The 27,631-nt window shown below is 54.6% G+C and overlaps 10 protein-coding genes across 10 annotated transcripts; 5 read left to right on the top strand and 5 right to left on the bottom strand.

Moving 5' to 3' along the window:
• Positions 1-964: 964 nt before the first annotated feature.
• Positions 965-1,690, top strand: G647_03821 (uncharacterized protein; the record flags this gene model as incomplete). Its single annotated transcript, XM_008728166.1, has 1 exon — positions 965-1,690. The coding sequence occupies one exon, from the start codon at positions 965-967 to the stop codon at positions 1,688-1,690; it is 726 nt and encodes a 241-aa protein (XP_008726388.1).
• Positions 1,691-2,846: 1,156 nt separating this feature from the next.
• On the top strand, positions 2,847-4,317 carry G647_03822 (uncharacterized protein; the record flags this gene model as incomplete). Its single annotated transcript, XM_008728167.1, has 2 exons — positions 2,847-3,851; positions 4,000-4,317. The coding sequence occupies 2 exons, from the start codon at positions 2,847-2,849 to the stop codon at positions 4,315-4,317; spliced, it is 1,323 nt and encodes a 440-aa protein (XP_008726389.1).
• An 824-nt stretch (positions 4,318-5,141) lies between these two features.
• G647_03823 (uncharacterized protein) lies at positions 5,142-9,969 on the bottom strand (the record flags this gene model as incomplete). Its single annotated transcript, XM_008728168.1, has 3 exons — positions 5,142-9,390; positions 9,464-9,561; positions 9,652-9,969. 3 exons carry the CDS (start codon positions 9,967-9,969, stop codon positions 5,142-5,144), a joined length of 4,665 nt encoding a protein of 1,554 aa, XP_008726390.1.
• Positions 9,970-10,692: 723 nt separating this feature from the next.
• Positions 10,693-13,276, bottom strand: G647_03824 (uncharacterized protein; the record flags this gene model as incomplete). Its single annotated transcript, XM_008728169.1, has 2 exons — positions 10,693-10,814; positions 10,876-13,276. The coding sequence occupies 2 exons, from the start codon at positions 13,274-13,276 to the stop codon at positions 10,693-10,695; spliced, it is 2,523 nt and encodes an 840-aa protein (XP_008726391.1).
• Positions 13,277-14,972: 1,696 nt separating this feature from the next.
• G647_03825 (uncharacterized protein) lies at positions 14,973-15,936 on the bottom strand (the record flags this gene model as incomplete). The annotated part of the gene is made up of 2 exons (XM_008728170.1): positions 14,973-15,040; positions 15,096-15,936. 2 exons carry the CDS (start codon positions 15,934-15,936, stop codon positions 14,973-14,975), a joined length of 909 nt encoding a protein of 302 aa, XP_008726392.1.
• A 3,784-nt stretch (positions 15,937-19,720) lies between these two features.
• G647_03826 (uncharacterized protein) lies at positions 19,721-20,574 on the bottom strand (the record flags this gene model as incomplete). The annotated part of the gene is made up of 2 exons (XM_008728171.1): positions 19,721-20,308; positions 20,365-20,574. The coding sequence occupies 2 exons, from the start codon at positions 20,572-20,574 to the stop codon at positions 19,721-19,723; spliced, it is 798 nt and encodes a 265-aa protein (XP_008726393.1).
• An 852-nt stretch (positions 20,575-21,426) lies between these two features.
• On the top strand, positions 21,427-22,479 carry G647_03827 (ribokinase; the record flags this gene model as incomplete). The annotated part of the gene is made up of 1 exon (XM_008728172.1): positions 21,427-22,479. The coding sequence occupies one exon, from the start codon at positions 21,427-21,429 to the stop codon at positions 22,477-22,479; it is 1,053 nt and encodes a 350-aa protein (XP_008726394.1).
• A 791-nt stretch (positions 22,480-23,270) lies between these two features.
• Positions 23,271-24,680, top strand: G647_03828 (uncharacterized protein; the record flags this gene model as incomplete). The annotated part of the gene is made up of 2 exons (XM_008728173.1): positions 23,271-23,692; positions 24,239-24,680. The coding sequence occupies 2 exons, from the start codon at positions 23,271-23,273 to the stop codon at positions 24,678-24,680; spliced, it is 864 nt and encodes a 287-aa protein (XP_008726395.1).
• Positions 24,681-25,307: 627 nt separating this feature from the next.
• Positions 25,308-25,989, bottom strand: G647_03829 (uncharacterized protein; the record flags this gene model as incomplete). The annotated part of the gene is made up of 2 exons (XM_008728174.1): positions 25,308-25,457; positions 25,531-25,989. The coding sequence occupies 2 exons, from the start codon at positions 25,987-25,989 to the stop codon at positions 25,308-25,310; spliced, it is 609 nt and encodes a 202-aa protein (XP_008726396.1).
• A 1,040-nt stretch (positions 25,990-27,029) lies between these two features.
• G647_03830 (uncharacterized protein) lies at positions 27,030-27,429 on the top strand (the record flags this gene model as incomplete). Its single annotated transcript, XM_008728175.1, has 2 exons — positions 27,030-27,119; positions 27,193-27,429. The coding sequence occupies 2 exons, from the start codon at positions 27,030-27,032 to the stop codon at positions 27,427-27,429; spliced, it is 327 nt and encodes a 108-aa protein (XP_008726397.1).
• Positions 27,430-27,631: the final 202 nt, after the last annotated feature.

A 27,631-nucleotide genomic window follows, 5' to 3' on the forward strand; every position in this document is an offset into this window, starting at 1 on the left:
CATGGCACGCCGCCCCTCCGGGAGGCTGCTTTACATGAGGCGTTTGGTAGGACAGAGTACTCGATACGCCATCAGTTATAACTGTGACCTTGATATAGAAAATCTGTGTTAAGACTGTCGATGATGCACTGGGTAATGCAGATTCCATCAGCTTGCCGTGGACGTTGACTCTGGCGACACTGAAAATGATAATTATCTACTGGGACGAAATCGTCGGAGAAATCAGCATTCTATGTAATGCCCGCCATGCCCCAAGAAGCTAGCCTACAAAAGGCACCTTGCAGTGGTCACCGAAGAGCCGAGACACTGAGTCTGAGTCATCGCTAATTACAATAACTCAGTCAGTCGCTCGTCACGTCAATTGTAAGAACCATTATATCGCCGGCTCCTTCCTTTGACCATCCCCCAATGTACACTACTCGACGTAACGAGACCATATTTCTTCGAAATCTCACACCTTGTTGAAATCCGACAAGCCCTCACACGCATCACCCGGCCATGTCTTGTAGAAGAAGAGACCGCGCCAATCTCATCGGCTGTAACATCGGCGATGTCGCCCTGAGAGGCTGCTGCCGAGGCTGCTGTCCCTACCCTGAAGACGAGGTACGTATACGTATGGAGGGATGTACGCGCGTTTATGTTTAGAGAGAAGGAACCTCCATGCAACCGAATCGCCCGTACTGTACTATACCTTAGCCTGCTTCACCTTAGTTTCCATAACTCACCTGCTTGGACCCTCTGTCATGTATCACTTTGTCTACTGTATCATGTCCCAAGTGTACGGTCGTGCAGTCTTGAAGCAGCCCAAAGTACAATACAACGCAGAACAGAAGAGAACACCCAATTAATCCGTGCGTGCGTACCACAGAAGTTCGAATACACCCATCCGCACCTCTTGAAGGGCCAATTCGTGCCTAGCACCAACACCGGCACGACACAACAGCGCGACTCCGATCCGCGGCCCATGCCCTCAGGCCGCACGAACCTTCGCTTCCGATCGTGCGAAACCCCCCATCGGCCCAAATTCATCTGTCTCTCGCGATCGTGTCGCAGGCTGTTCAAGCCATTTTTCGACCCTGCCCGCTTCGACTACCGCGTTGATCGGAACGAATGGTCGGTCCGGCCCCGGTGGGATGTTACCCCCGAGCTCAGGGCCGCGGGACGGCTCAACGCGTCGGCCCTCCCGCCTGCCACGCGACGGCGGATGCATGAACTCAGAGGACGACTGGATGCCATTGAGAGCCAAAAACAGCAGCAGGCTCGTAGCAGTAGTGGTGGTGGTGATGATGATGATGATGATGATGATGATGATGATGATGATGATGGGGGTGATGGCGGTCTTGGTAAGGGTGATAGTGATATCCGCGAGCCCGAACCTCTTAGCGACGACGATCTCGCGTGGCTGAGGGATCATGATCCCGAGGTATGGTGGACGCGCGTCGTCGGCGTGGGCCACGACCATGCCAAGCGGTGTCCGGGCTGTGGTGGGAGCGGCGTGCGCGTGGGTTCTAATTTCAGGGTCCCGGCTCGGAAGGACGAGAAAGCGTGGAAGGAATTGGAACGGATGGTCAGTCAGGGCGTGGACATGCTGGCCGAGTTTGAGTTTTGTCCGACGGTGGAAGTGTGGGAGGAGATGGCGAGGGAGGCGGAGAGGGTCAAAAGGAAGGAAGCGAGTGGTGAAGGGATTTAAGAGACGACTGATGCTACTGAAGAGGAAGAACGGGCAGGGAAAGAGAGAGGGGAAAGGAGGGCGGTTGGACGGAGACAGAGACAGAGAGAGAGGATCCCATGCTGGCGTTCCCCGTGTCGAGCAGAGCCAAGCTCGCAGATGGTGAGAGACGGAGCCGTGTAGGTCACGTAGCGGATACGCCCTCGACGAAGACGAAGTGCTCGCTCGTAAGGAGTAACCATCCGCTCTTTCACCGTCGCGGCGGATATCTCCCAGAGGGTTCTACGGTGTTGATATCGCTCTCTCCGACGATCTAGAGAGTCTCCAGGCCTGGCCCTTGGGCTGGGGACACGGGCTGTCCCCTCGAAGCCCCGTCAGGTTGAAAGGCTTCAGAATGACACTATAACCCTGTGTAAGGGTAGCTGTGGCTCCTCCAAGAACATGCCTATCTGTCAAATATTGTTTGAATATGGGCGTCCCTGGCAGACTCGAAGCAATCCTCTGGAAATTTGGTCAGCTGTTCACCCACACCGCCCCTCGAGTGTACGGCACGACTGGAGCCATACCGCCTGATGGCACGCGAAAGTTTGAAATTGGATCGCCATACCCGGGAGACGGATATCAGTACAGCTTCAGATACAATACACAATACAGAACGCGGCATGGCAATCGCCGCAGGATGACATGGAACAAGTCAGCGGGTCTGTAAGAGGATGATCGAGGATGAAATACTTCGCCGGCCGAATCGATCACAAGTCACCGGGTCTGTAAGACAGGATAACCGACTTTGCTAGAGTATCAATGGTGAAGCCGCGTAAGGATAACTAAGGACGGTCGTACTGAGCGGGAAGCTTGCACGAGCTGATTTAAAAGTCCTGGCGACGTCCTAGTACGGGCACCTACGACTAAACTACTCCGTACACTGGATGAGATCATCAATCGGGTACAGGATGTGTACTGTATATGCACCCTGTCGTGTACTTTGAACTGCCGGTGCGAGTGTGCGGAGTGACGGAAGATCAGAGGCCGCGGATCTACATATGTACAATACCACGATCCAGCCTTCTTCACCCGCTCACTCGGATCGTGCGATCTCGCAAAGATCCCACGACATACAGTATGCCATTTGCTATACTTGTGATACACGATACATATATGTAGTTACGTGCCACACACCATGAAATCCAAAACGTCGGTCCTCATTTCCGGCGCCGGCCCAGTCGGCCTCTTGATCGCCCTCCGCCTCGGCCAAGCGGGCATCGACACCCTGCTCGTCGAGAAACACGCCTCCCTCCAGCCCGCCACCCGTGCGATGGTCTACATGCCCGTGGTGATCCCCGTGCTGACGGCGCTCGGCATCTTCGACAAGGTCCGCGAGGAAGCGTTTCTCAACACCGAAGGCATCACCTGGCGGGATGCGACTGGACGACCGCTCGGGCGGTTACGTCTCGGGATGAGCCTGCCAGAGAGTGGCCATGACGGTGACGGTGGCGACCAGTTGTTCGGCGGCGTCCTCCTCCTGGGCCAGTGGAAGATGGCGCGGCTGATCCTGGACGAGATCACCCAGTATCCTTGCGTGGAAGTTTGCTTTGGGGTCGAGTGCGTGGGCATTCAAGAGCGGCAGCAGCAGGAGCAGCAGCAGCAGCAGCACCCTACGGAAGCGACAGAGGCAGCAACGACGACAGCCATCGTGACGCTGCACGAGCGAGGCACGGGTGCGGAAATCGCCATCGAAGCGACGTACGTGGTTGGCGCGGACGGGGCCAACAGCAGCGTGCGGCGCATCATGTCCATCCCCTTCCACGGCTTCTCGTACCCGTGGAAGATGATCGGCGCCGATGTGCTCTACGATTTCGTGGCCGAAGAGGGCTTCTCGCCGGTGAACTTCATCGTCCACCCCGTCGACTGGGCGGTCGTGGCCTTCACGGGCGAAGAAGAGGACGGCCACCGTCACGGCAGCGGCAAGAGGCCGCTGTGGCGCGTCGCCTACGTCGAACCGCCGGACCTGCCTGCCGGGCGGGACGACTATGTGGCGCGCGCCCGCGACAGGATCCCCCGCTGTTTCATGAACCGGGGGAGTAAGGAGTTCGAGCTCCTGCGCGCGGAGCCTTATATCAATTCTCAGAAATGTGCCGCCCAGGCGCGAAAGGGCCGGGTCGTGCTCGCGGGTGACGCTCTCCATGTAAGTGGGTTTGCATCCTTTGACTGACGCGGTTACCGTACTTTTGCACGAGCTGGTTCAGGCTTCAGCGCCAACAAACATCGGCGTTGGCATTGACACTGACATATACATCTCATGAATTTACTTACTTACCTACCTACCTACCCAGTCAAACAACCCGATCGGCGGCCTCGGCCTCACCGGCGGCATCTGTGACGCCTTTGCCTATGGAAACGCCCTGGCCCGCGTCCTCAGCAGAGGCGAGCCCGACTCGCTTCTGACCGAGTGTGCCGAGACACGACGGCAAACGTGGTTGACCGTGACGGACGTCTTGTCCCAGGCCAACATCCAACGGTTGTACCGATTCGACGACCAAGGCATCGTCGCGGCTCGCGAGGCGTTTTTCAAGAGGTCAAACGAGGATGCCAATTTTGCCCGCGATGTCCGAAGAGGCTTGGATAAGATGCTGTCGAACACGTTCGAGTAGTGGCGGGAACACCGGCCTCTGGATGGACCCGGAGATCAACCCGTGAGCATTCAGTGGGGAGAATCGGGCGTCTGGACGTGGAATTTACTACTACGGCATGACTTCTCGCGCCCATGTCGGCGATTTGCTGCTCGAGAGAAGTCGTCAGGACACAGGCAGATTCGAGAGTCGGACAAGTCTACAAAACCTGGGTGTGGGTGCTTGATGCGGTTCAATGCCACTTCGTACTTCCAGTCGACTTGATGCCTACGTCGTCCTGGTGGTGATGATTGTACAGACCTACTCCCTACAATTCCTCCGTCCTCTGCCCTCTCTGTACCGACATCAAAATACTCCGAACAGGAAGTTTGGATATTTTCTCTGGAATTGTGATCGAAGCTGTCCGATCAGGGAACCTAACTAGTCAACTACTACACTAAGCTAGCTAGCTGGTATGCATCGACACACACACACCAACTACATACGCGGACAGTTTCCGGCTGAAATCCATCTCGCTGGAGATGGTCGATTGTTCCAACCTTTGACACTGACCAAGCACGCAGTGCGTTCCGTCATGTATCGTCTGTCATCTCGTGACTCTTGTCTTGTCTCGTCTCGATCGTTTCAGTGGATGAAAAATGGCTGCTTCCCTGACGCGAGCCCACGTCAACATGGTGCACAGGCATTCCGAATTCCAACACATGGCAATAGCCCATCATTCCGCCAGGTCAACCGTGCAAAAACTGCTGCATTTCTCAGTGTCAGTGGATAGCATGTTGGCCATTTCATGCCCCCAACATCGTGCAGTCAGTTCACAGGAGAGGAGGAATACGCGTATGCAACCCTCACGGTCTCCGTCCCATCTGCCCTCTAACCTCATCAACCTTGGCCTTCAGCTCCCCATCAAGCCCTTCAAAGTATCGCTCTGCCAATCCCTTTTCCTTCCCGTCCCAAGCACTCTGCTTCTCGTCCATCTTTCGGAATGGACTGGTATACACACTTGCCATCCCCTGATGCTTCTGAATATAGTATGCTGAGACTTTTCCCCAGAACCCGCCTCGGGCTTGCCATTCGGCGAGCTGTGGGGGAATGGGTCTGTCGTTGTCCAGCAGGCCTGAAGGGGCAAGTGGCCGCTTTTCGAGGGATTGAAGAAGCAAAGGAGAGGGAGCGGCCATGGGAGGAAGGCTGGGGGCGAGTTCTGCTTGGGGGATCAGCTGAGGCATGATTTGCGCGGACTTGTGCAGTTGCCCAATCGGTCCGGTGGTGTTTACCGGGTTCAAAGGGTCGAAGATGGAGCGCTTGGCGACGTAGTTGCTGACCTGCATCTGCATCGAGTTCAAGTTGGCAGCTGGGAAGGGAGCCATATCATGGATCATATCCAGGTCCATCATATCCATAGAATGTGTTCTTCTGAGACCCATATGACTAGATGCACTGGTGCCAGAGCCAAGTCCTAGCACTGTGGAAAAGCTGTTCCTGGCAGAGCGGCGGCCAGCGCTGGATCCGGGAGGACTGATCTGTGTCGCATTCGGATTGATGAACTGCGGCGGATTCTGCGGATCAAGAGGCTGTATGGCGGGACTCGCGGAAGATGAACCCGAATGCACGTTGAACGACTGCTGCTGCTGCATAGCCGGGCTGGAAAGCATATACGAACTGCCAGGTCTGCTACCTGGCGGCGAATTTTGGTGTGCTTCCTTTTGCGCCTTGATTTGATCCGGGCTCTTAAATGGGTATGCAGGATTGGATATGCGCCGTTGACGTTCGACCTCTGCCGAAGGAGGAGGGAGAGGTGGCTGACTCGCGGCTGCGCGGATGGATTCAAGTCGAGGTTGTTGGTATGGTGTGCTTGGGCCCGAGGATGTTTGCGGTGTCGGATCTGCGTGGCCTTGATACGGGAATTGAAGGTGGGATTGCTGGACATACGAAGGGAAGGGAGAAGCTGCCGGCGACTGGGGTTGCCCGTATTGAGGAAGCACCGAGTTGAGTCCAGTGTTTGGAGGGTAGTCAACGCTCGAACTCCGGCTCGCCGCAGCAGGATTCATCCAATCGGTGCTATACTGGTACTGTTGCGTTCGCATGTTGGAGGTCATCATCGAAGGTCCGTACCGTCCACCGTTGTCCAGGGCATCGAAGCTCGGGAAGGGCTCATACTGGTTGAGAGGTGGCAGCGACGGATCATTAGACCATTCCTTCATGTGCTTGGCATGTTGAGATGCGATTTGCTGGAATTGTCTTTGCCGTTGAACGGCATCGTGGTCGACGCCGATGCTACTGTGACCCATCGAGTTGGGCCTATGCTCGGCAGAGGCAAGTTGTTGAGCCTTGGCCTGCTGTCGTTGCAAGATGCGAGCTTGTTCATTGATCCGAGCCTCTTGAGCAGTAGTGATGTCCTTGTACTGTGCAGGCTTCATCTGAATCGGCTTGGCCTGGGAATTGCCTGTAAGATTGTGGGTGGTCCCGCTGAATGTTCCCGGCAGAGTGGAATATTTCGGAATCTGCTGGCCTTGCTTCTGCTGAATGGTCTGTCGCGTGTTTGCTATCGCCGCGTTCTTTGAAGCCACATTCGCCGAAGGATAAGATGCGGACAGAGCTTGCCGCTTGGGTTGAGGTGGCGGTGCCATAATCGGCTTCGGAGGCATGACGAGGTCGAGGAAGTTTGATGCCGGGTCATGAACAGGCTTGTCCGGATCTGCCGTGTAGGATGCCTTCGTGTCGGTTGACTTGTCACCGAGGTAGAGCCACAGCTGCTTCTCCTTCACCAGATTGACAGGCTTCTGAGCGTTGTTGAGAGGAGGTGCAGCGGAAACAAATTCTTCCCATTCGGTTCTTGGCGTCTCAGTGAAGAGATCGCCCGGGCTGGGCTTCTTCTCAGTCGATTCGGGCAGTGAAGCGGTTTTGCCTTGAAGATCCTCGGGAAGGTCCAGTGCATTGACAGATGGCCTCTGAAGACAGGATGTGGCACTGTCAACAAACAATATTGCCGTAGGCTCCACTTCCTTGACTTGTTTCAGATCTGGCAAGACCTTCACCAAGACCGAATCCTGTCCTGGATCGTAGCTGGCGATAACCAGACCGGCTTCAATATCATCGGAATTGGTCGCTTGGAACTGAATAAGCTCGCCCTCTTTGAGATTGAACAGAAAGTGTCGGAACTCGGCATTCTTCCAACAGCTGTTGGCGTGGTTGCAAGCAGACATTTCACTTGTGATCCTCGTTCGTTTGACCGTACGGTGAAGACGGCATCTCCAGTCGAAGCCAATATCGCGATACTCGACACCTTCGTGCCAAACAGCGATGGGCCCTTTGTCGACTTGAACGCCGGCTTGCATAGCACAGGTTGCGTGGTAAGCTTTGGTGCACTTGGCAGAAGAGCATTGGAAGCATGAGCCTTTCTTCTGCCGGCACTCGTGGCATTTGAGCTCCAAACGGTCTTTGCTAATGTTCTCGACGTTGTACACCATCTCTTTCCCGTCCTTGGTGGCAATGTAGGTCTCGGGTGTATACATGGCACAGGTCCTGTGCGCTCGCTGGCCGTGCGATGTTGGCAAAAGCTCTTCCCAGGAGAAGTCGTTCGGACAGAGGCAACAAGGCTGGTTCTTGCTGATCTTCCGGATCTTAATCTTCTTCAACTTCTTGTTCGGTCCGGGTTCTTTCTGTCCTCGTTTCCTCTTCATGCCTATCTTGATCTTGATTTTGTCGCTCGGCGGTGTTGGCAGGTCCGTCGGCTCGTCGTCCTCTTCATCATCGGTGACTTCGACTTCCTCGAACTCGGGTGAGGGTTCGCCGTTCATCTTGCGGACAAACCAATCGACGTCGATAAAGACACTGTCGGCCTCGCACTGGCATTTGCGGGCGGTCTTGCCGTACTGCAACCAATTCTCGATGGCAAAATTCACCGACTCGGCACAGTTGTAGCCCAGATTGTATCCGGAGTGATAGCCGATTGGAAAGGTGATGACAAACTGCCCCTCTCTGTGGACGACTCTGTTCACGTTGACCCCAAACTTGGACTTCAGTATTGATGGCGACACCAGGTAGGTCTTGTGCCGTAAGAACTGGTCACAAGCTTTGGCATCCGATGACCATATGGATTTCATGGCCGCCTCGAACTTCGGAGCGTCCTTCTGAGAGATGCTGTACCACTGCTTGGGAGCCCCAAAGTGAATGTAGTTGATGCTGTAGAGATCCACGTCTTCCAAGTGCCAGGCAAAGGTAGCGCGCCACATTCCAAGATAGAGATATGCCGTGTTGACGCCGGGGATAGGTGCTCCGAGTAGATCAAGCAGGTTAGGGAGCTTGGCCACGTTCCACTCCTTGGTGTCGTTGTCGAACAGAGAGCCTGGCATGTCGGCCGCGTACATGGGGTTGCTGAAGTTCAAGCTCTTCCAATATTTGTCTTCAAGCTCGTCGCAGCGCTCTGCGGTCCATTGATCGTTATCGTAGACTCGGTAGTCAAAGTCTTGGAAAGCCTCCTCGTCAATCTCGTCGTTGGCCGCCTGAGCATTTCGTAGTCGTCGAGCCGCAACGGTTGTTTCCGAGCCTTTTGCATTTCCGGAAGCTTCTTTCTTCGCCGCGGGGTTCTTTGGCGGTCGGCCTCTTGGTTTGCCAGATCCAGGCGGACGTCCTCTGGGCCTCTTGGCTGGCGTGGGGATGGCAGCAGCATGCGAAGTGGCCTCGTCATCCTTGTCTTCGTTATCAAGAGCAGCTGGCTTAACGTCTGGGCTGGTAGGGGTTGGGGGCGCAAGGAGAGTAGAGTCCTGGTCGGCTGGTTCTTCCTTGACCGTGACCGTCGGTGCTCGGCTACCCCTTCGTTGAGAAGCCTCAGGAGTGGCCGAAGCCTCCTTCTTTTTGCCCCGGACGCTTCCTCGGCCGAGCAACTTGTCGGCATTCAGACGTTTCTCTCCACGCTTGGCCGGTGGCTGGTTCTCTGTCTGCTCGCAGAGCGCCTTCCACTGCGGCAGATTGTAGGACCGCATCTTCTCCATGTTGCGTTGGGTGTAGATGCCCTGGGCGCCGTGGAATTCTTGGGTGATCGGGTTTTTAATCTTGATGGTCTTGACCATTTCGTCCAGAGCCTTACGGGCACGTTTCCTGCAATCGAGTCAGCTGGTGTTGTGCGAAACAGCGTAGCGACTCCGGGACGCGGAGGAGAGCGGTGGCGTACCATTCCTCGGGAGGATCAATCAAGACAATACCTGACTGCATGCCGTAGGGGTCGACGCCCTTGACGTATTTCTGAAAGTCCTTGAACTGTTCCATTGTCTGTTGTCGGCCCTGTCAGCACTTGGACCGCATATCCCGAGTTTCCCACGTCGAGGTGAACGGGGCAGCAAGGGAGGACATGGCACCTACCGGGGTGAAGATGGGCACGCCATTCTCGTAGCGATCTGGCTTGACCTCGGAATATTGTTCGGCTTCGGCGCCTGCGCGTGCGGCCTCTTCAAATCTCATTCTGTTCTCTTCATCTTCAATGTCGTCGCCGAGATCGGAGAGGGAGGAACTCGAGGCTGCGTCATCGTCCTTGTGACTTCCCTCGTCGGTGGTGGGAGGAGTGTGGACTTGAGGCGCAGGCAGGGATTGAGACATGGCTTCATGCCTCTCCAGCGTCGCGGCACCAGGCGCATCGAGGTCGGGGAGTGAGGGTGGAGGGGGCATGGTGACGGCAGCCATGGTTGGGAAGGAGCGCGGAAGAGGCTGATGTCCGGCGGACGTGGGTGGCGATAGGCGGCCGGGGATCGCCAAAGCACATAGAAAGAGCTGCGAACGAGACCGTCGCCGGCTCTGACCACGGGCTTTGACGAGATCGCAGGCACGATATTCGCAGGTGTCGCTGTGCCGGGCAGGTTCGGTCGAGACTTGCTGTGCTGTGCAGTGGTGAGTTGATGTTCGAGGCTAGCGCAGCCTAATTCCGCCTAGCACGATGAAGTATCTTCGCTCGACCTGCCAATCACATCCATCACACCACCGACGGTCTACAGGCTACGCAGCCCACTGATTAGAGCCTGAATTAGCCGGGAGGCACGGGGATTGCACATACGCGGCCATTCTCATGATGCCTTGAATTGCTACATGGCCAAACAGGACGCCGTCAGATATCGTGAAATCGTGTACGAGGGCCTCTGCACCCCCCCGGCCAATGTGTGTCACCAGTGCAGCTGGGCGGCTCCTCCACGCCCGCGCATCCTGATTGGGCCGCCTCCATCCAGGCACAGGACGCCGCCCGACCGGCTTTTAGACGGGCCTCAGATGCAGATCATCATGCCGCTGCCTCTGCACCTTAATCATCGTCCCGAACAACTCGGATCCCCATTTGCTACCACTGCCGTCCAACCAGGCAGTTGCCACGATCGCCGGTTCGTGCTAAGGCTTCTTTTGCCCGCCATTTCTGCAAACTCAGTACTCGGACAAAGCAAGCTTCTTTCCCACCGTCCGCTTGCGCTGCACGATTTGCTCGGCGGGTTGCGGCTTGTCTTTCTTCAGAGCTTGCAGCAGCATGCCAGCATCGAAGAAGCCATCTAGAACGCGGTGTCAGTTCGCCGACACGAAATATACGTGTGAATGAAAAGTGTGACTTACATCCACCCAAGCCATCTTCAACATCAGCTGTGTCCATGCTTGTCGGGGTTTGGACGCCATCGACCTTGGACGCCTCGGTCTTGATGACACGACCTCGTGATTTGATCCTGCCGTCTTTGCTGGCTTTCTCTTCGGCCTCCCTGGCCCGCGTGATCTTGGCTGCCGCGAGATCTTTCGTTTTGGTAGCTTTGAGGAGTCGTCGGATCTCGTTCAAATACCCTTCCAGGCTGTCCACAAAGCGCTTGGTCTGTCGGTGTTTGCTGCTGGCGCACACTGAAATGCAATCGTCCTTGATGATGTACCCAATGCCGAAGCCATCACCAGAGGTGGGACCAAAGCCAAAATGCCGAAGTGCAGGGTTGCCACAGTTGGATGTGCTGATGATGGTGTTGTTGATCTTGTCCCAGCCTGGGTCGCTGAAGAGAGCGGGCATTTGGTGCAGGGGAGGTGCCGGTGATCGACTAGTGTCTGTCCCGGTCCGCGAGCGACTGATAGACGGGGATTCTTCCAGCCGCTTTGGACTTCCCAGATCGCTCACATCCGTGGGACTGGAGTACCCGTTTGAGCTGAAGCCGGCGGTGCTTGCCAATTCTGCCCCCTCATCGTTGACTTTCCGCTGCCACACGCAATACAGCGCGTACAGGTGTCGGTCGTGTCCCTGAGCTTTGCTCGACTCTTTGGTGATGGCCGTGTGCCTCTGCGTCGCGGTCTTGAGTGCATCAACCTTCTTCTGAGCGGGGTTGTCAGCCCAGAACGTCTTGACGAATTCAACGGCTTCGGGAGTCACTGTCCTAATGGCTTCCGTACGTCCGTGGAAATACATCTTGGTCATGGCAGGCTCGTATGTGTTCTCCACTCGGCCATAGAGTCCGTAATAAGCTGCTTGGAAGGCCATCTGCACAAAGGCATCGGGCGAGTAACCCATCGACGTGATGAAGTTCTTGCCATAGCCGGCAAAATCCAGTGTTTGAAACTCGTTTTGATTGATCAGATCAGCCAGCCTGGTTTCAGCGAAACGAAGCGCAATCTGTAGTTCTGGGATCATGTCCCATTCCAGCTTGTGGGGAGTAGTGCTCACATCGCCGAAGCTGTCAGGATCACGCTTGGACGGGTCAGGGCTCTGGCTTGTCCACAATGTCGGCGCTTGACCGTTGATCGACTTGGCAAACCTCAAGATCGTGTCGGTGTAAACATCGCTGGCGAAGCGAAGGACAGTATGACCATCAACGCCTGTATGCTCAAAGTTGATGCCTGCACTGCCATTCTTGCAGACGATGATTTGAAGCTTGTCGTACCATCTATTGGTGCAAGTGCCAACTTGGACCCCGCGGACGACCTCGTTGGTACCACAAAGCATATTGCCGCAAAGTTGAGAGACATCTGCAGGCTCTGTGTAGTCCAGACACACTATGAACAGAGCAGAGTCGACGATATTGAGACACTCAGAGTTCTCTGAGCCTTCATCCTTGGTCAGAATGTCCCGTAGGTGAGACCAGGTCTTTCGATTCTCGGTGCTGAGCACCCCAATGGCACCCTTGGCGGCTTCTTGGATGGGTATCTCCTCGGCATCGTCGACAATCACCTGGAGGTTGATGGCAAGATCCTTCTCCGTCATGATGAGGTCGTTGTTATCATCGAGCGCATCGAACCAGTAGAACTGACCGCGACACATGACAACGACATGCTTGGAGTCGGAGTCCTGGCCAATGATGCAGCCGTTCTCTGTCGGGACACGCGCGGTACCGAACAGTCGCGAGTACTGGTACATGTCGAGGGGTGTTCCTCTGAGGGTGTCTGGTGGTAGCTCTTCTTTTCGGACGGCCCGGACGAAGCAGAGCGCAGATATGACCAACGAAGCGGCTCGTGTGACCTGGTTGTTCCGCGCGGGTGTCGGATCATCCTCCAGGAGGAAGAAAGGGTTCAGGTTCAAGACCACCGGGTTGTCGTAGTTCAGGTAAGAATCGTACCAAAATTGCTCGATATAGCTGGTTCGGCCTGTGGCATACTTCTTCAGTCGCTCCTGCAGGTCCTTACCTTCGTTCTCAATGAAGTCTTTGGCGGCAGCTCTTGTGTCGTTATGCTCCTGAGGAGACTGTAAGGGCGCCAAGGTCTCGAGGTACTTCTTCATGGTAGACTCCAAGTCAGGGATCGGCAGTTTCGGGAGTTTGTCCTGCGCCGCGAATGTGATACCCTGCCTGGACAACTCCCTCTTGACCGAGACCGGTTCCTTCTCCACATGAGTGTAAGAGTCCTTCGTCTCCTTGGCCGCCTCCAGCGACTTCTGTTCATCACTGCCTGGCATGTTGGCGGCGGTCCCGTTCTCCAGGAGCGGATGGTTCAAGGTCTTGTCGAGGGAACTAGGACGAGCAAAATATCGGGTTCCTGTATGGTTGGAGGGCATAGTCAACGTCTGAATCATGGATACAGTGCGGCCACGAGAGTGGCCACGTTCAGGAGGCGAAGAGCGGTGCGATAGAAGTAGTGACAGTCATGTAGATAGTAGGAGGGCATGGGGAAGGCGGATTCTGAGTCCGAGGGGCAAGGACTGCAACTCTGCTCGCCCAAACACAGGCAACTGAGAAGAAATAGAGAGAGTGTAGCAGTCGCAGTGGTGGCAGAGTCTGGCTAACATGTCATCTGGCACAGATCAGAGTCGGGAGGGGTGTTGATGAGCATCATCGTCGATGCACAGCTGTACTGTATCTGCGGCATGTGAAAGGGTGCCGCACGGGTATAGGTCGCATGACGCCTAAGGCCCTCTGGATAAACCCCGCGGCCGGAATGTATCGCAGGCGGGCAGGAACTGAACGTAGCCATGCTGTATGCTTGTGGGAGCGTCTCGGAGGAAAGGAAATAGGTCAACGTACAGGAGATGGAAGTGTGTAGACGCCGGCTGACTCGTCCAGCGTCTAACGCTCGCCCGCGTCGTGGGCCCTGAGTGGTCTGATGTGACTGTCCCGCCCAGGCGTGGGATCCTTTGCGCCGCAACGATTTGGGCCAACCGAGGGCAGAAGACGAGTTGCCTCGAGGCGAAGAGTCAAGGAGTGCTAGAGCAGCTTATCGCACTGTTCGTGCCCGATAGAAGATATGGACAAATGATGTATGCGAGGAGAAAATTGGAACTTCGCGACTTGCTCAACTGCTTTTGTGGTCGACTGATGCCAGCGCCGCCAGTGACCTCCACCGACTCAGCCAGAAAGAGATGCCTGTGACGTAGCGATGGCCCGTTCCAAGCCTCAAGGTCGACGCTCAGACTGGATCTTATGGTCTTTTAAAAGCCTTGCGCGCCCGGGATTTCTAGACCATCTCGATAGGTGGCGGCATTCTCGTCCGGCTTGAGACGATGCTCGCTTGAGACGATGTTCGCCCTTCTTACCAGCTCGAGAACATCTGGCGGCTGATCGGAGACGCGCGAGCAGACGATATCCATCATGACAGAATCAGCAATGGCTCTAAGCTTCGATAGGTAAGTGGGAGCTGAGCTTCCATTTCTCCGCAGCCAAGCCTGGGGAAAGCCCGCAGTGGCAAGCCATGGGCAGAAGGAGACAGGTAGCAGACGGGGTCCAGAAGCACGAGTCGTGATCCGATAAAGACCGCCCAGTCGCCACCCAGAAGAAGCGACGCCGGACGATTGGATGACTTCCTTTCGAAGCGTGGACGAATCTGAGAGGCCTCATTACTGTTCGGACAAGTTTTGACCACGGTAATTTCTGAACATCCGAGATGCTGTTGATACAATTCTCCTATTCAAAGTCTATGTGAACAGGCTCGAGCTGCTTCGTTTCGGGTCTCGCCCTTCGTTCCCTCTCATCGCACAAAATGGTCTCCAAGCCAGCACTGCCAGTGGTCAAGAATCAAAATCCAAAAAGCCATGAAGTTCATTTCATCCAGATCAGCTCACAAATGCAGCTATTCCGGTAATGAAGCAACATGCTTGTAGAAGAGAAAAGAAACCAGCATTCGACTGCTTTGGGCTGCGTCCTAGGCGCAAGTCAAGTTGCACATGCTTGCAGATGCTTACTTCCACACCATGCTCCGAAAGTTGGGTGTTTCAACTCATCGTGGAATCGTGAGGTCGTGCAAAGCAACAGGTGTGCTTATAACGTGACGGTGGGTGCGTTTCCTGGTTGAAGTACATTCTCTGCATATTGGCCGCCGAAGTTACCTACAAAAAGCCAGTCAGCAAATAGCTTTCATGCGGGAGAGGCAAATGGACATACCAGGCGGACTATAGTTGCAAACAGTGAAGTAGGGGCTAACGTTGCCGCCTGTGTTGGCCAACCCGTTGGGGCAATATTGGGTTGCGCAACCAACACCCGTGGTCGACTTCCACACGATCTGCGAGTAGTGCCCCCATTTCTCGAAGTTGCTCATGTCAGGCTCAGAACCATAACCGGGGTAGAAGCCGATCTCGCCGTTGTACATCTCGTTGGTGATCATGGCGGGGATATCTTCGGGAGGGGCACCTGCGCCGATGTTCTGGCCATACCCACCGCCACCGGTGGAGGTGTCATGAGCGTAGACGCAGCTGGCGGCTATCTGAGCGGCAATCGAAGCCATGTGGTCATCCCAGCTAAGGTTTGGAACGGATGCATTCGAACGGTGCATGTTGTGGGAGTCAAGGATTCCTTGCTTGTAGTCCGAAGAGACCGAAGTCGAGACCGGCGCAGGAGCAGACGGAGGAGATGCTGGAGCTTCCGGGGTTGACGATGGCCACGAGTTCGACTCAGGAGCAGAAGTCGGAGATGGAGCCTCAAAAGCAGGTGTGTCGGCAGGCGGAGCAGCAGCAGTGGGAGAAGCAGAGTCACTGCTCCAGCTTCCTCCGCGCCATTCACCCCAGCCACCCCAAGTGCTACCTTCAGAATCATCAGGAGTAACTTGGGCAGAGGGGGCGGCGTCAACAGAGGTAGCCACAGGTGTCTCAGCCGGTGGGTATCCGGTCACGGTGACTGTGACTGTGAACAGCTCGATTTTCGTTGTGTATGCGCGCTTCTCCAGAGGAGTGGCAGCGGCCATACTAGCGTACATGGCGCCCAAGAACAAAGCTGTGGCAGTCTTCATTTTGGCGGTTGATCAATCGCTAGGGGTTGACTTGACTTGAAGGCTAATAGATCAGGTTGTGGTGAGTAGACGATGCACCGGGCGTCGTTGTCGGGAGGATAAAGCAGGGACAGGTCCTTGCTTGGTGGCGCGTTGATGGTGACGGTTGAGCAATCTGTCGAGTGACAGGAATTCTTCACACCTGGTGAGGCAGCGTTCTGGTCTGCCGGGTGATCTCTTGTCAAAGAGCCGTGTTGACAGGACAGGGACGATCAAGATCAAGTCCGAACGGCACGGTCACTGACTGTGCTTGTCGTCGTCGTGCTACTGGAGCAGGGATGCGGGAGTAAGGTAAGTCTCGAAAGAGCGACTGTCCGATCTTGCGCCTCGAAGGAGTGAGAGGGCTCAATGGGACTGAATGAAAGGAATGGTGGCAGATGGCCTAAAGAAGGACTGAGGGTGAGGTGAAAGGAAGGGCGAGGCTCGAGTAGCCGAGGTGAGGGTGAAGCTGCAAAGATGAAGTTGTAAGGGAGTGTATATTTAGTGAATGGCAACTCAAAGCCCTTTGCGACGATTTCTTTGTGACTGGGGTGGCCGGTGATGCTGCTTCTCCACTGGCTTCAAGGCTAAATGAACAAGGAAAGTGACCCCACGTCGCCTTTCACCAATTGCAAATGCCCGCGACAGGGCGAGGGACCGGGCCCAGCTTTTCGTCACCTTAACATCCACGCAAGGACTGCTGGCTGGGTGTCGTACCTGGAGCTTAGCCGGATAGAGCGATAGTACAGGTAAGGCTATACCCGAGACAGTTGGGATTCTAGTGATTGCGGAGAGCTAAGAGCCTCGGAGGTTTCGCTGGGAGATTGTCCGGAATATCGATCTCAAGGCAATCTGAGCTGAAACACCTGATTTACTAGGGTGGCAGGCAGTATTCCTATAATCGTTTCAGTGCCGCGGCGCAAGCTTACGTCGCCCAGTGATAAGGACAAAGAAAGAGGCTAGGCTCGAGAATCGAAGAGAGACTGTTGCTGGAGGAAGTAAGATGAGAGGAGAGATCACTGGGAAAGGACGGGCCCAAAGGGTTTTGAAGGGACGGGAAGACACAGAAGACGGGTTCACAGACTGAGCCCAGATTATAATACCACTGGCTGGGGACGGAGCAGATGCTGGTAACTGCCGACGAGTGTCCTTGAAGCGACAGTACCGCTCGATATACGGAGTATAGAAGAGATAAATTCCTCATGCCCACTGCATACTCGTCCTGGCCTTGGAGAATGCGACGTGGAGGCAGGCACGGCTCAGTTCAAAATCGGCGAGTTGGAATTCGAGCTGGGGAACCTCTGGATGCTTTCCCCTGTACGCCCGCCTGCGACAGCTCGCAACTCCGTGGCCGACAGCTGCAACCTCCAGTGTCGTCCCTCAATCTTTGTGAGCACGCGGTCACCGCTGCAATATCAGTTACTTTTGCCAGATTGGCACAGGGCAGGTGAAACAAGACCCCTGGCCAAACCCGAGTTCTTCGGCGGCACTTGGGGCAGACGCTCTAGCACCAAGTGTGGACCAAGCAGTCGGAGAATAAAGTGGCTTGCAGACGACTGCCAGCGGGGTTGAACCTAATCGCTTATCAAATTTGCGCCCGGAGATCGGGGCTGGGCCAGCTGCACGATTGGTTCAGGGAACCCCCAGCTTGTACCCAGTAGGAAAGCCGAGCTCGCCGAGCAGTCCTTGCGCCGCTGCGTTCATCTGACGACACTGGCACGCAGTCGATTGCCACATTTGCATCGGCCTTTGAGCCCCTTTCCACATCATCTTCGCCAAATGGTTTCACCTCCTTGCAAGTCGCCTGGGAGCAGAGCTTATAGACGACATGGATGATCCCATCTCGAATATCCCCATATTGGCTGACGATACCCTGTATTCATGGGCCTGCTTTTCAATATGTCTAGAACGGAGACATCACCTCCAGGCTCCTGCAGATTCGTTGGAAACGTGCCCGGCTCTCGCTTGCCGCCTCGTGGCAGTTGCGGCTGTCCTTGAGCATGGCTTCCCCTGGCGTACTCGCAGATTCAGGGTTGTATCTGTGGCTCCCTGACCAGGTGCATTTTAGATGGCTGTCCCTGTCGCCTGGTCCTGCATTCTACGATCCCGTCCATCCTCTTCACCATCGAAACGAACCTCTCGTCCTGCAGTATGCCACCACGATGGACCACCATGCAAAAGACGGGGAAAGCAGGCAGCTCAGCAGATGGTTCGGGTCTGGTTCGCGCCAGGAAGACAGCTCGTTCTCGGGCGCAAGCAATCTTTCGGATCAATCATTGAAATCAACATGATTACGGCAGCGGAAACGAGTCTGTCTCGAGTCTCGTCCCCAGTCTTTGCTCGGCACCGAGAGTACCGCGTTGAAGCGACGAAGCAACAGCTGTGGCTCGACAAGAGTTTACAAGTTTATGCTGTCCTACCCGCAGTCCTGCATCCTAACATCGCACACTGCGCATCGTCTCCTTAACACCACGTCTACCCGTTCCACAGGCCGTCGCGAAACGCGCCAACAGATGATACAGGGCCAGTTGCATGCTTGTGGTGATTGATGCACACGACGAAATGATCGAGACATGTCCGCCGCGAATGTCCCATCAGTGTAGGATTGTCCCGACTTAGCCCAAGATCAGCCTGTGAGCTGGATTTCTCGAGGGCTTCCGATCACTAACGGTTTCCGATTTCTCCGTTTACACGATACATGTTTACCAGCTCTTTATCTACCCCCAGGAAGCTGCTTGGACATGATGACGGATGATGCCCAGCTGGCATCATGCATCTCCCTGCGAGTGGTGGACGTATCACAACTCTTGACGTCGAGCCTGTCGGGTGCGGCTAATACAATAACATGTCGCCGTTTCCCAGTCTTGCTGAGAGCAGTGCACGAACAGGACTGTGCAGCTTGTACGGCCCGAGAACCTGCTGCGGGAATGATTCGTCTTGCCCTTTGAGGAGGATCTCTCTGGCTTTATCAGGACAAGGTATGTATGCTAAAGGGTCCATTTTCAGAATGGAAACATGCATGGTGCAAGCGCGACCTACTTACGAAGCCGTCATTGCTCGGTACAAGAAGCCAACCCAATGCGATTTACGGGCTCGCCATGCTGCCGATATTATGATCGGTGTAACCTTTCCCATCTCCTCTTGTCCAAACACTTTGCAAGGCACACTTTACGCCGCTTCCTGCTATGCGATGTTGTTGGTGCTCTGTGTGACGCTGGCCAGTCAGAAACAACTATGGTTTCGATTTCGACCACGTGGACTCACTTTTGTCGCTTCCCCTTGCATATGCTTAAGCAGTCAAGCAATCTTGCCTTCAACCCTGCCGTCTCGGCTTTGTTCAACAACTGTCGTTCAACCTGACACCTCGGGAACTCAAGCTCTGATGGCAGAGGCTATCTTATCAATTGTGTTGTGTGCGCTGAAAACTGCCCGCGCTCAGATACGGTAAGCCATTACTGTCGTTAGTTGCAGGCTTGTGAAGGAACACGAATCGAGACTGACTACTGGATTACTCTTACTCTCTCCAACGGTGTATCCATGGACCTGAGTCCAACATGCGGCTGCGCTTAGACCTCTACAAATCAAGTTCTACATGAAATGGGAGCATATCATTCTGGGTGGACCTGATGCGGCATCCGACCTCGTTCTCGACGTATCATCGATGGCACGAAGACCAGAAGATATGTGAGAGTCGAGGTCTAGATGCCGTTTTGCTTTCGTCGCAGCCGCTGACATGTATCGACTGTGTGAAGAACGATGCCTTCTGTCACTGTGTCTTAGACTTGGCCTCATGAGAAGTACCGTTCGTCGGCCTGGAGGAGGCATCCGGCCTGCCCTTTTGACGTTCCGGTGCCACCTGCTTTTCACGATACAGACTCCCATCACATAGTCTTCTCACATCTTCCTTTCGCAAAATGCCATCCTCGGGCCAGATCAGCACCCAGGCGAAGCCCCATTCAAACATGGCAGATACCTGCCCAAAGAAATCAAACGCGAGCCTAGATCTTCTTAAACCGTGCCACAGTTCCCATTTTGTCAAACCACCTTTCCCATCCTGGTCGAATTTTGTGAAGAAGTCCTCGAATGGCTGCGGTCGAAACCGACCTTCTGAATCAAAGGTGCCGGTCCCGCTGCCATGTTTGTTCATATATGCGTTCTTGACCCAGAGTCTGAAGCAGGGATCGGGCACCCATCCAGGATTCGTGTTGTAGGACTGCACGGCATGGAGAAAGGCGGTAAAGAACAGAGAGGTAGGTATCTTCCAGTCAAATGAGCGGCAGGTGCGATATGTGTCAATCGGCCATATCACGCCGTCACCGTCAGGATCGAAGAATGAACAATGTTGCTCGAGGACCTATTGGAGCAGGATTGTGAGCGACTAGGCTACCACGGCAGCAATGGGCGTCTTACAGTCTGATGCTGATGCGTCTCTGCCCAATCATCCTTGACAGTTCCATTCGGTGATTCGGATGTAGGGGCATAAGTCGTATAAACAAGACCCGAATTCTTCAGCTGGGAATCATCTGGTGGTACATGCGCCTTGTATTGCTCCGTGACAGGTGCTTGAGGTATTGACACTCGGTGCGCTGGACATGCAGGGTGTTCGATATATGGCAACATTGTCCGCGATTTTCAAAACGCAGCCCAATGTTGAGTTTAGGTAAAGCAAGGGAAACAGGGACCACTTTGACCGACATTCCGGAGCTCTCTATATGCCACCAGAGCACCGGAAGCACTTACCTGTCACCATTAACGCTCAGGCGTTTTGTGGTGGATCGAAGCACTGGACAAGCAATATGAGTCGACAAAAGGGAAGATGTTGACATCATTGACTTTTGCCGTGGCGTCCCTGCCCTAATAAGGTACATAATATCTGAGCCCAATACAAGTGATCACGGCAGTATGAGTTACAGATGATCTCAGATATGCACCGTCATGTGCAGCTGAAGGACAAGTCAGCAACCCCTATCATCCATAGGATTATGGGGAGAGTCGAGAGACTTCAGAAGCAGAAATGAGTTTGTTCTCAGTCCACGCTTATTCCCAACCTGCTTTCCGTGCTTCCGCCAATCGGAAACCCGCCTGCTGACAAGCAGCCCGATTGGCTGCAAGCTTTCAGTGGGATTTCACCTCACAAACAATTTAAAGCCCTTCTCGAGGTTAGTGCAATGTAGCATAAAGCAAAGCACGAACTCATGCCCGGCTGATTGCTGCAGTCCCTCTCCACCGGTATGCGAGATATTCCTTTCCAGTGGAAGCAGTAAAGCTTGCGACCGCAGCAAAGAAGTGGTCACTTCAGGGACCGGTACAAACTTTTCTCTTCGGTCGTACCCATCCACATGCCTACAGAGCAACCTGGAAATTGAACTCGATTTGAAATATTCTGAGTCCGCACTCAACGACTGCTGTTCGTTTCAATTCAAGACGGCTCCTCCCCATCTTTGAACTACATAACATCTCGTCATCCACGCAATGGCTGGAAAACCGAAGATTTGCATCATTGGTTCGTTGAACATCGATTTCGTGACCTCAACACCCCGGATACCTGGGCCTGGAGAGACTCTCACTGCGACATCCATGACAGTGCATCCTGGTGGCAAGGGTGCAAACCAAGCTGTTGCGTGTGGGAAGGCTGCATTCACTGCACCAGGCTCTCAAGATGTTGCTGTTGAGATGTTCGGGGCGGTGGGAGCAGATGACCCATACTATTCCTCTTTGCTCAAACCGACGCTGGAGAAGAGTGGCGTCAGTACTGCTGGTATTGAACAGGTAGTTGGAACTGGGGGTCAAACGGGTACGGCTACAATACTGGTCGATGAAGGGTCGAGCGGAGAAAACAGGATCCTGGTCGTTCCGGGAGCCAATGCTACAGTCACGGATGCCAAAGCGGTACGCGACGCCGTGATGGAGCACCAAGTACCGGACGTCGTGGTTATGCAAGGGGAGATACCTCGGAAGACTGTGCTAGAATTGCTCGAGATGTTTAATTCAAGCGACCTCCAGACTTGCGTGGTCTTCAACCCGGCGCCAATGTTTCCAGATGGTATCACACTCGAAGCACTCAAAAGCCTTGCCGTGCTGGTTGTCAACGAGACGGAGTGCCGTCAACTCTTCGCCTCAAGCAAGGGGCTTGACAGCGGTAAAGTCTCTGGCGACGAAGACGAGTCCATGGATGTCGCCGAACTGGAACAGCTGACGACCTCTCTCCATGAAAAAGCCAAGATCAGTATCATTCTTGTGACGCTTGGTGCTCGCGGTGCCTATTTCTCACACTCTACTGGGACAGCAGGTGTTAAGGATAAGGGGCTGATCTCGGCTGCGAAAGTGGATAGAGTTGTCGACACAACAGCGGCTGGTGATTCTTTTGTGGGATATTTTGCATCGGCACTTGCACGACATCTTGCGCATACAACGAGCCTAGACGATTTCAATGTCAAGCAGGCGGCCACGAACGCGAACCAGGCCGCAGCCAAGTGTGTACAGAGGAGGGGAGCAATGGAGAGTATACCATGGGGCTACGAGTAGTCGCGAACCGTCGAACCGGACCTGAAGGATCTACTGGTTCAGCGTCGCATCATTTCTCACGGTCCTCGGAGGCCCAGATCCGCCCCTCGGTCCTATCAAACCCCAAGTCCAGTTATGCCACCGCTGGATGAGCGGAAGGACATGTTAGTGTTTGTTTCTTCGCAGCCAATGTGGCTTGACAGCCACGCGAGCATTCGCCGCTCCTGTCCAGTTTGAACCCACTATCCGTCTCGCTCCTCGTCGCCTGAATACTTGGACATCGAATACTTGGCTGTGAAGGTACTCCGGACCGCGTCTAAACTGTGTACTGTGTACGGTGCAGCCTCGTCCGGGTGGCTGGACACTCATGATTGGCTGGTCGGCTCGACCTCTGCAGAGCGGCAAGCCTTGTGTGGAGAAGCCGAGGTATTGTCTCCAGTTTGTACCTGTCGGGCCGTCCACCTTTTGACAATCCTTCCAGTGCTGACTGCTCGTGCGAGAGTTCGTCGTCAGGGAATACATATCTACCTCAAATTACCGCTCTGCATGTGTCTTCTCCTATCGTAGCACCAGACTAGACGAATCTCCAGTTCCGGCAGCAGCGAAGCCGACTTACTGCAAGCTCAACGGCCTCGTCCGGCCTGAGCCCTACTGTGGTACATTACAACTTCTCAACCAGAACGAGAACCGGCACGACACTACACTCCTAAAATCCAATCCATACAGGAGCCGAGGCGGTATCCCAATTCACGACTACAGCCCTTCGTTTCTCGACCAGGTCAAACGCAAGCAACGCACAACCACAGGCAATCATGAGCAGCTATCCGTCCACCTCGAATACCACGATCCCTCCTCCCTCCTCTAACCCCTCTGTCCTCCTTTCCTACCCAACGCCCGCCATCCTCCTGGTCACGATCAACCGCGTCAAACAGATGAACTCGATCCCCTTTCCTGTCCACTGGCACCTCCACCGCGTCTTCGACTGGTTCGACAGAGAACCCACCTTGCGCGTGGCCATCATCACCGGCGCTGGGCCCAAGGCCTTCTGCGCGGGCCAGGACCTGATCGAACTCGGCAAGCGGGATCCCAAGGAATTGGAGGAGAAGCCGTACCTCGCGTTGCACCCGCCGACCAGCGGCTTCGCGGGGATTAGTCGCCGGTTGGGCAAGAAGCCCATCATCGCGGCGGTGAACGGATTTGCTCTCGGCGGTGGGTTTGAGATTGTGCTGAACTGGTGAGTAATGCTTGTCTGCTTGCTCTGTTTCTTTCTGTCCTTGAGAGCTCTTCCGCCTGGCCGGGGCTGGTGTGTCTTATCCGAGATCCTCCGTTTCGTTTCTACCTTGGAAGCCTTTCTTACGCGGGAGTATCTTCTTGCATCCAAGGATGGGGACAGGTAGTGAATCACCTGCCTCCTTTTCGCCGGTTCCCTTCTTCTGGTTCCGGCTCGTCCCGCGCCAGGATGAAGCAAGCATTCAAGGAAGCAGGAAAGACGATTCATCTCTCTTAATTGTTGTCACCCCCCTCCACTTCAGCAGATCCCCGATTTACTGCTGTGATAAGAACGAACGCGACTCCCCTTCAATCTTTGTCTCTCTCTCTCACTCTCTGGCTCTCTCGCTCTCCGTGTGTGAGAGAGTGTGTGGATGTGTCGCTCTTTTCTATTTTGAAGCTCCACAGACCGAGACCCGAGATCCCCACATGGTACTTTTGTCTAGGATGGTGCAACACCTCCCCTACAATGATCTATCTTCACTGACTCGTTCGGTTGCTCTTCGTCCAGCGACATGACCGTGGCGTCCCCGACCGCGACATTCGGCCTCCCCGAGTCCCTCCGCGGCATCTACGCGGGCGCCGGGGGTCTGCCCCGCCTCGTCCGCAACGTCGGCCTGCCGCTGGCCTCGGAAATCGCAATGACCGGCCGGACCCTCTCCGCCGCCGAAGCCCTGCGCTTCAACCTGATCAACCGCGTCTCCAGCAGTGCCGCGACCTTGCTCGACGAAGCCGTCCAGCTGGCGCAAAAGGTCGCGGACATTTCGCCCGACGCCATCATCGTGACGCGCGCGGCCATCAGGGAGACGTGGGAGAATGGGTCGGTGGAGCGCGGGTTTCAGTTGGTCGACGAGCGGTTGAAGAGGGGGTTGATGGAGGGCGAGAATTCCAAGGAGGGCCTCGCCGCGTTTCGGGAGAAGAGGAAGCCCGTTTGGAAGGCTAGTAAGTTGTGAGATGAGATAAAAGTGGGCTACAGTAGCTGGGTGGGGTGAGTGCAGCATTTCTAGGATATTTGTTATCCATTGTCTCTCCTGTTAGGGAAACCTCAACATTACCGTACCGAGATCACGTCTCTACACTGCTGAACGACCGTGTCGTGTTGTCCGCGTAGTAGGCCTATTTCATTCACAAGCTCCTATATTTTATGTCCCAAGTGTCCAATGTCGCACTCCTCGCATGCGGAGCCTGGCTCGTCGGATCGATAACCTCAACAACCAGGCCGTGTGTGCGTGTGTGTGTGTGTGTGTGTGTGTGCGCCCGTCCGTACAGATGGTTTCATTCCTTCATGTACCGTTCAGATGCAAGACGATGAATACCGCCCGGTGGCGCGTCATAGCATTCGGACTTCTGGTCTGTCCACTTCAGACAACAAACCTTCATTTCCACGTACCAGACTGTGAAGAGGGCCATAACCGGCCCGAACACGCCCAAGGTCCGAACTTGTCCAAATCCTGCAGAGCCTGTACTGTCGCGTGCACACCAGTTCTTCGTATCAAAGCATGTCTTCCCGCAACCCGTATGCCGTCGGGGTGTCATTTATTCTATTTTCCAACTAGTAGTGCCAGTTCTAACGCTGAAGATCACATCTGCGTCAAACTGACGTACATTCCCCAGGCCAGACCTGCCAAGCCACCCACAAGCATTCTCTGGTCAAAAGGGACCACGACGAGGTTTATCAGAGTGACCATGGGCCAGAATTTATAGCCGGCCATAAGCATGGGGAAGAAGTCCTGTAAAGGCAGTATGTCAGTCGGCGCCAACGAGTGTAAACACCAATGGGGGATATCTAAAGCTGCGACTCACATTTTGCACGGTGGTCGCAATGTGCTCGAAGCTCTTGCCCCTCAGTAGATTGATCATCACGATGAACCACAAAGTGTTGAAGCCTGCGCCAAAAGTTTGATCCAGTAGAAACTTGGCGGCGGTGTTTGTTATCGAGAGTGCCGACTTGTCATCCTCGACTGGTGCATCGTCTTCTTTCTTGCCGGCCGGGGCTGGTCCCTCTCTTTTGGGATTGCTCGGGAACGTCTCTTCGAGCCACAACTGCCATTTGTAGTTCGGTGGAGTGGTAATGATCGCAAGAATGATGAAGTGAATGAACGCCAGGGGATCAATCGCGGACCAGCCCTCGCGGTATGCGTTGAAGCCCTGAGCAAGGCTGTTGGAGACTGCACTCATTACCGCTCCTTCGAGGGTGACGCGCAGAAGTTTGGAGGATGGGCCATTGAGAGATGAGGGAGGTGGTTTTGAGGGTTTAGCCATTCTTGCTGGTATGGGATGGGTTCTGAAGATAGAAATAGATGTAGGTATGTAGGTCGTCGCACGTTCTGGTCTCGTCAGCTTCTGCCAGTTTCTTCTCACTTTGCTCTACTCGGGCAACAAGAAGGAGTGATCTCTGTCGTACAGTAGCAAAGGTAAGTGCGTCTGCGTTAGCATAGAAAAGGGAAGAGGAAAAGACGGAGTCCCTGGCTTTCTTTCATCTTTTTCAGACACAACCTCATCCCAAGTATGAGACACGTGTCAGGTTGCGCCGTCTGCACACAAGAGCACTCAGCCGACATGTTGTGAAGCACAGCATCGTCACCTCGTCCGCAACAAGAAGGCATAAGTCTGTTCGGGCTAATATTCGGTCAACGGGTTGGCTCTCACGGCTCTGCTCAATGAGAACATGTCAATGCCGCCACAGCTTCGGAGTATCATTGCCATCCCGCCCGACAGCAAGCCCGATGTTCCGCAGAGTGGGACGTGAGGTCGACGGAGCATCCCGCTGAGGGGTGGCAGTAGTCCCGGAATTCCCCGGTGAGGAGGCACGCGATCCGGCCAGGAATTTATTCTGAGGTTGTCGTTCACCTCACCTTGTACGAAGTCCTCATATGCAATTCCAGTCTGGACAAGGACGTAAATCGAGGTAGTCACCCCAAGTTGAGACGAGTCGTGGAAACTTATTGCAACGCACTTTGTCCGCAGCCGGGGCTACTGTCATGTTTTCGCCATTGCGCAAGCCAAAAACTTTGCCTGGAAGAGATGACTTCACAAGTGACGTTAAGCATGGGACGAGCTTTTCCCAACCAATCTTCGTCAATGGCGAGATGGCTTGTGCTGAGGCTCAATGATGACGGTATTGCTGCAGTGATGTGGCCTCTGCCTGACGGTGAAGTCTTCTCTCCATCATATATACCACCTCTTACGAGTACCTCGTATTCTCGAGTGAAGCATCGATAAAGACGCTGTTAGTTACCACCAGATTCACGATTGACACCGAGCACTTCTTCAACTGGACTCACCGTCCCCATCACTTCACAATGCCTCGAGGAGCAGAGTTCGACAACGGAAAGCCTCAGTCTGACAATGCCGTGGAGGCCGGTCAAGACAAGATCCACGGAGGAGGAAAGGTAGGGGAGTCCGATGAAGAAGCTCTTTCTTATCGTCTCGCGAGCAGATTCAGCTAAAGAGTGTGTGACACAGACCACCGCCGAAGTCGAAATCAGTCATGCAAAGAAGACCGCACCTCTCCCCGATTTGAGCGAGGTCAACGACCGGACCCTCAGCTTCGGAGCAGCACCGGGTCATCAAGATGGCCATGGCCACGAGGCACCACGGACACAAGGAGAGAGGACTGGAATGGGATCCAACAAGGATTTAGGCAAGGCAGGTCCGCACCCGTTGGACAATCCACAGGATGAGTCGGCCATCCGGAGATAGAGAGCAACCAGGTAGTAAGAGACGGTGGCTGTTATATGGTGTGGATCGGATAAAGAGGAGTTGAGGCATATGTCATGCTGCTTAAATATATACCATTTCGTCCAGGCTTGTGGTTTACCAAACGGACTGAAAGAAATGCATATGCATCTTGGATGCGGAGTACCGCCAGCCATGCTCCAACAACATATGATATCACAAACAC

The sequence above is a fragment of the Cladophialophora carrionii genome (genome assembly GCF_000365165.1).
Source record: "Cladophialophora carrionii CBS 160.54 unplaced genomic scaffold supercont1.3, whole genome shotgun sequence".
NCBI classification, from domain to species: Eukaryota; Fungi; Ascomycota; class Eurotiomycetes; order Chaetothyriales; family Herpotrichiellaceae; genus Cladophialophora; species Cladophialophora carrionii.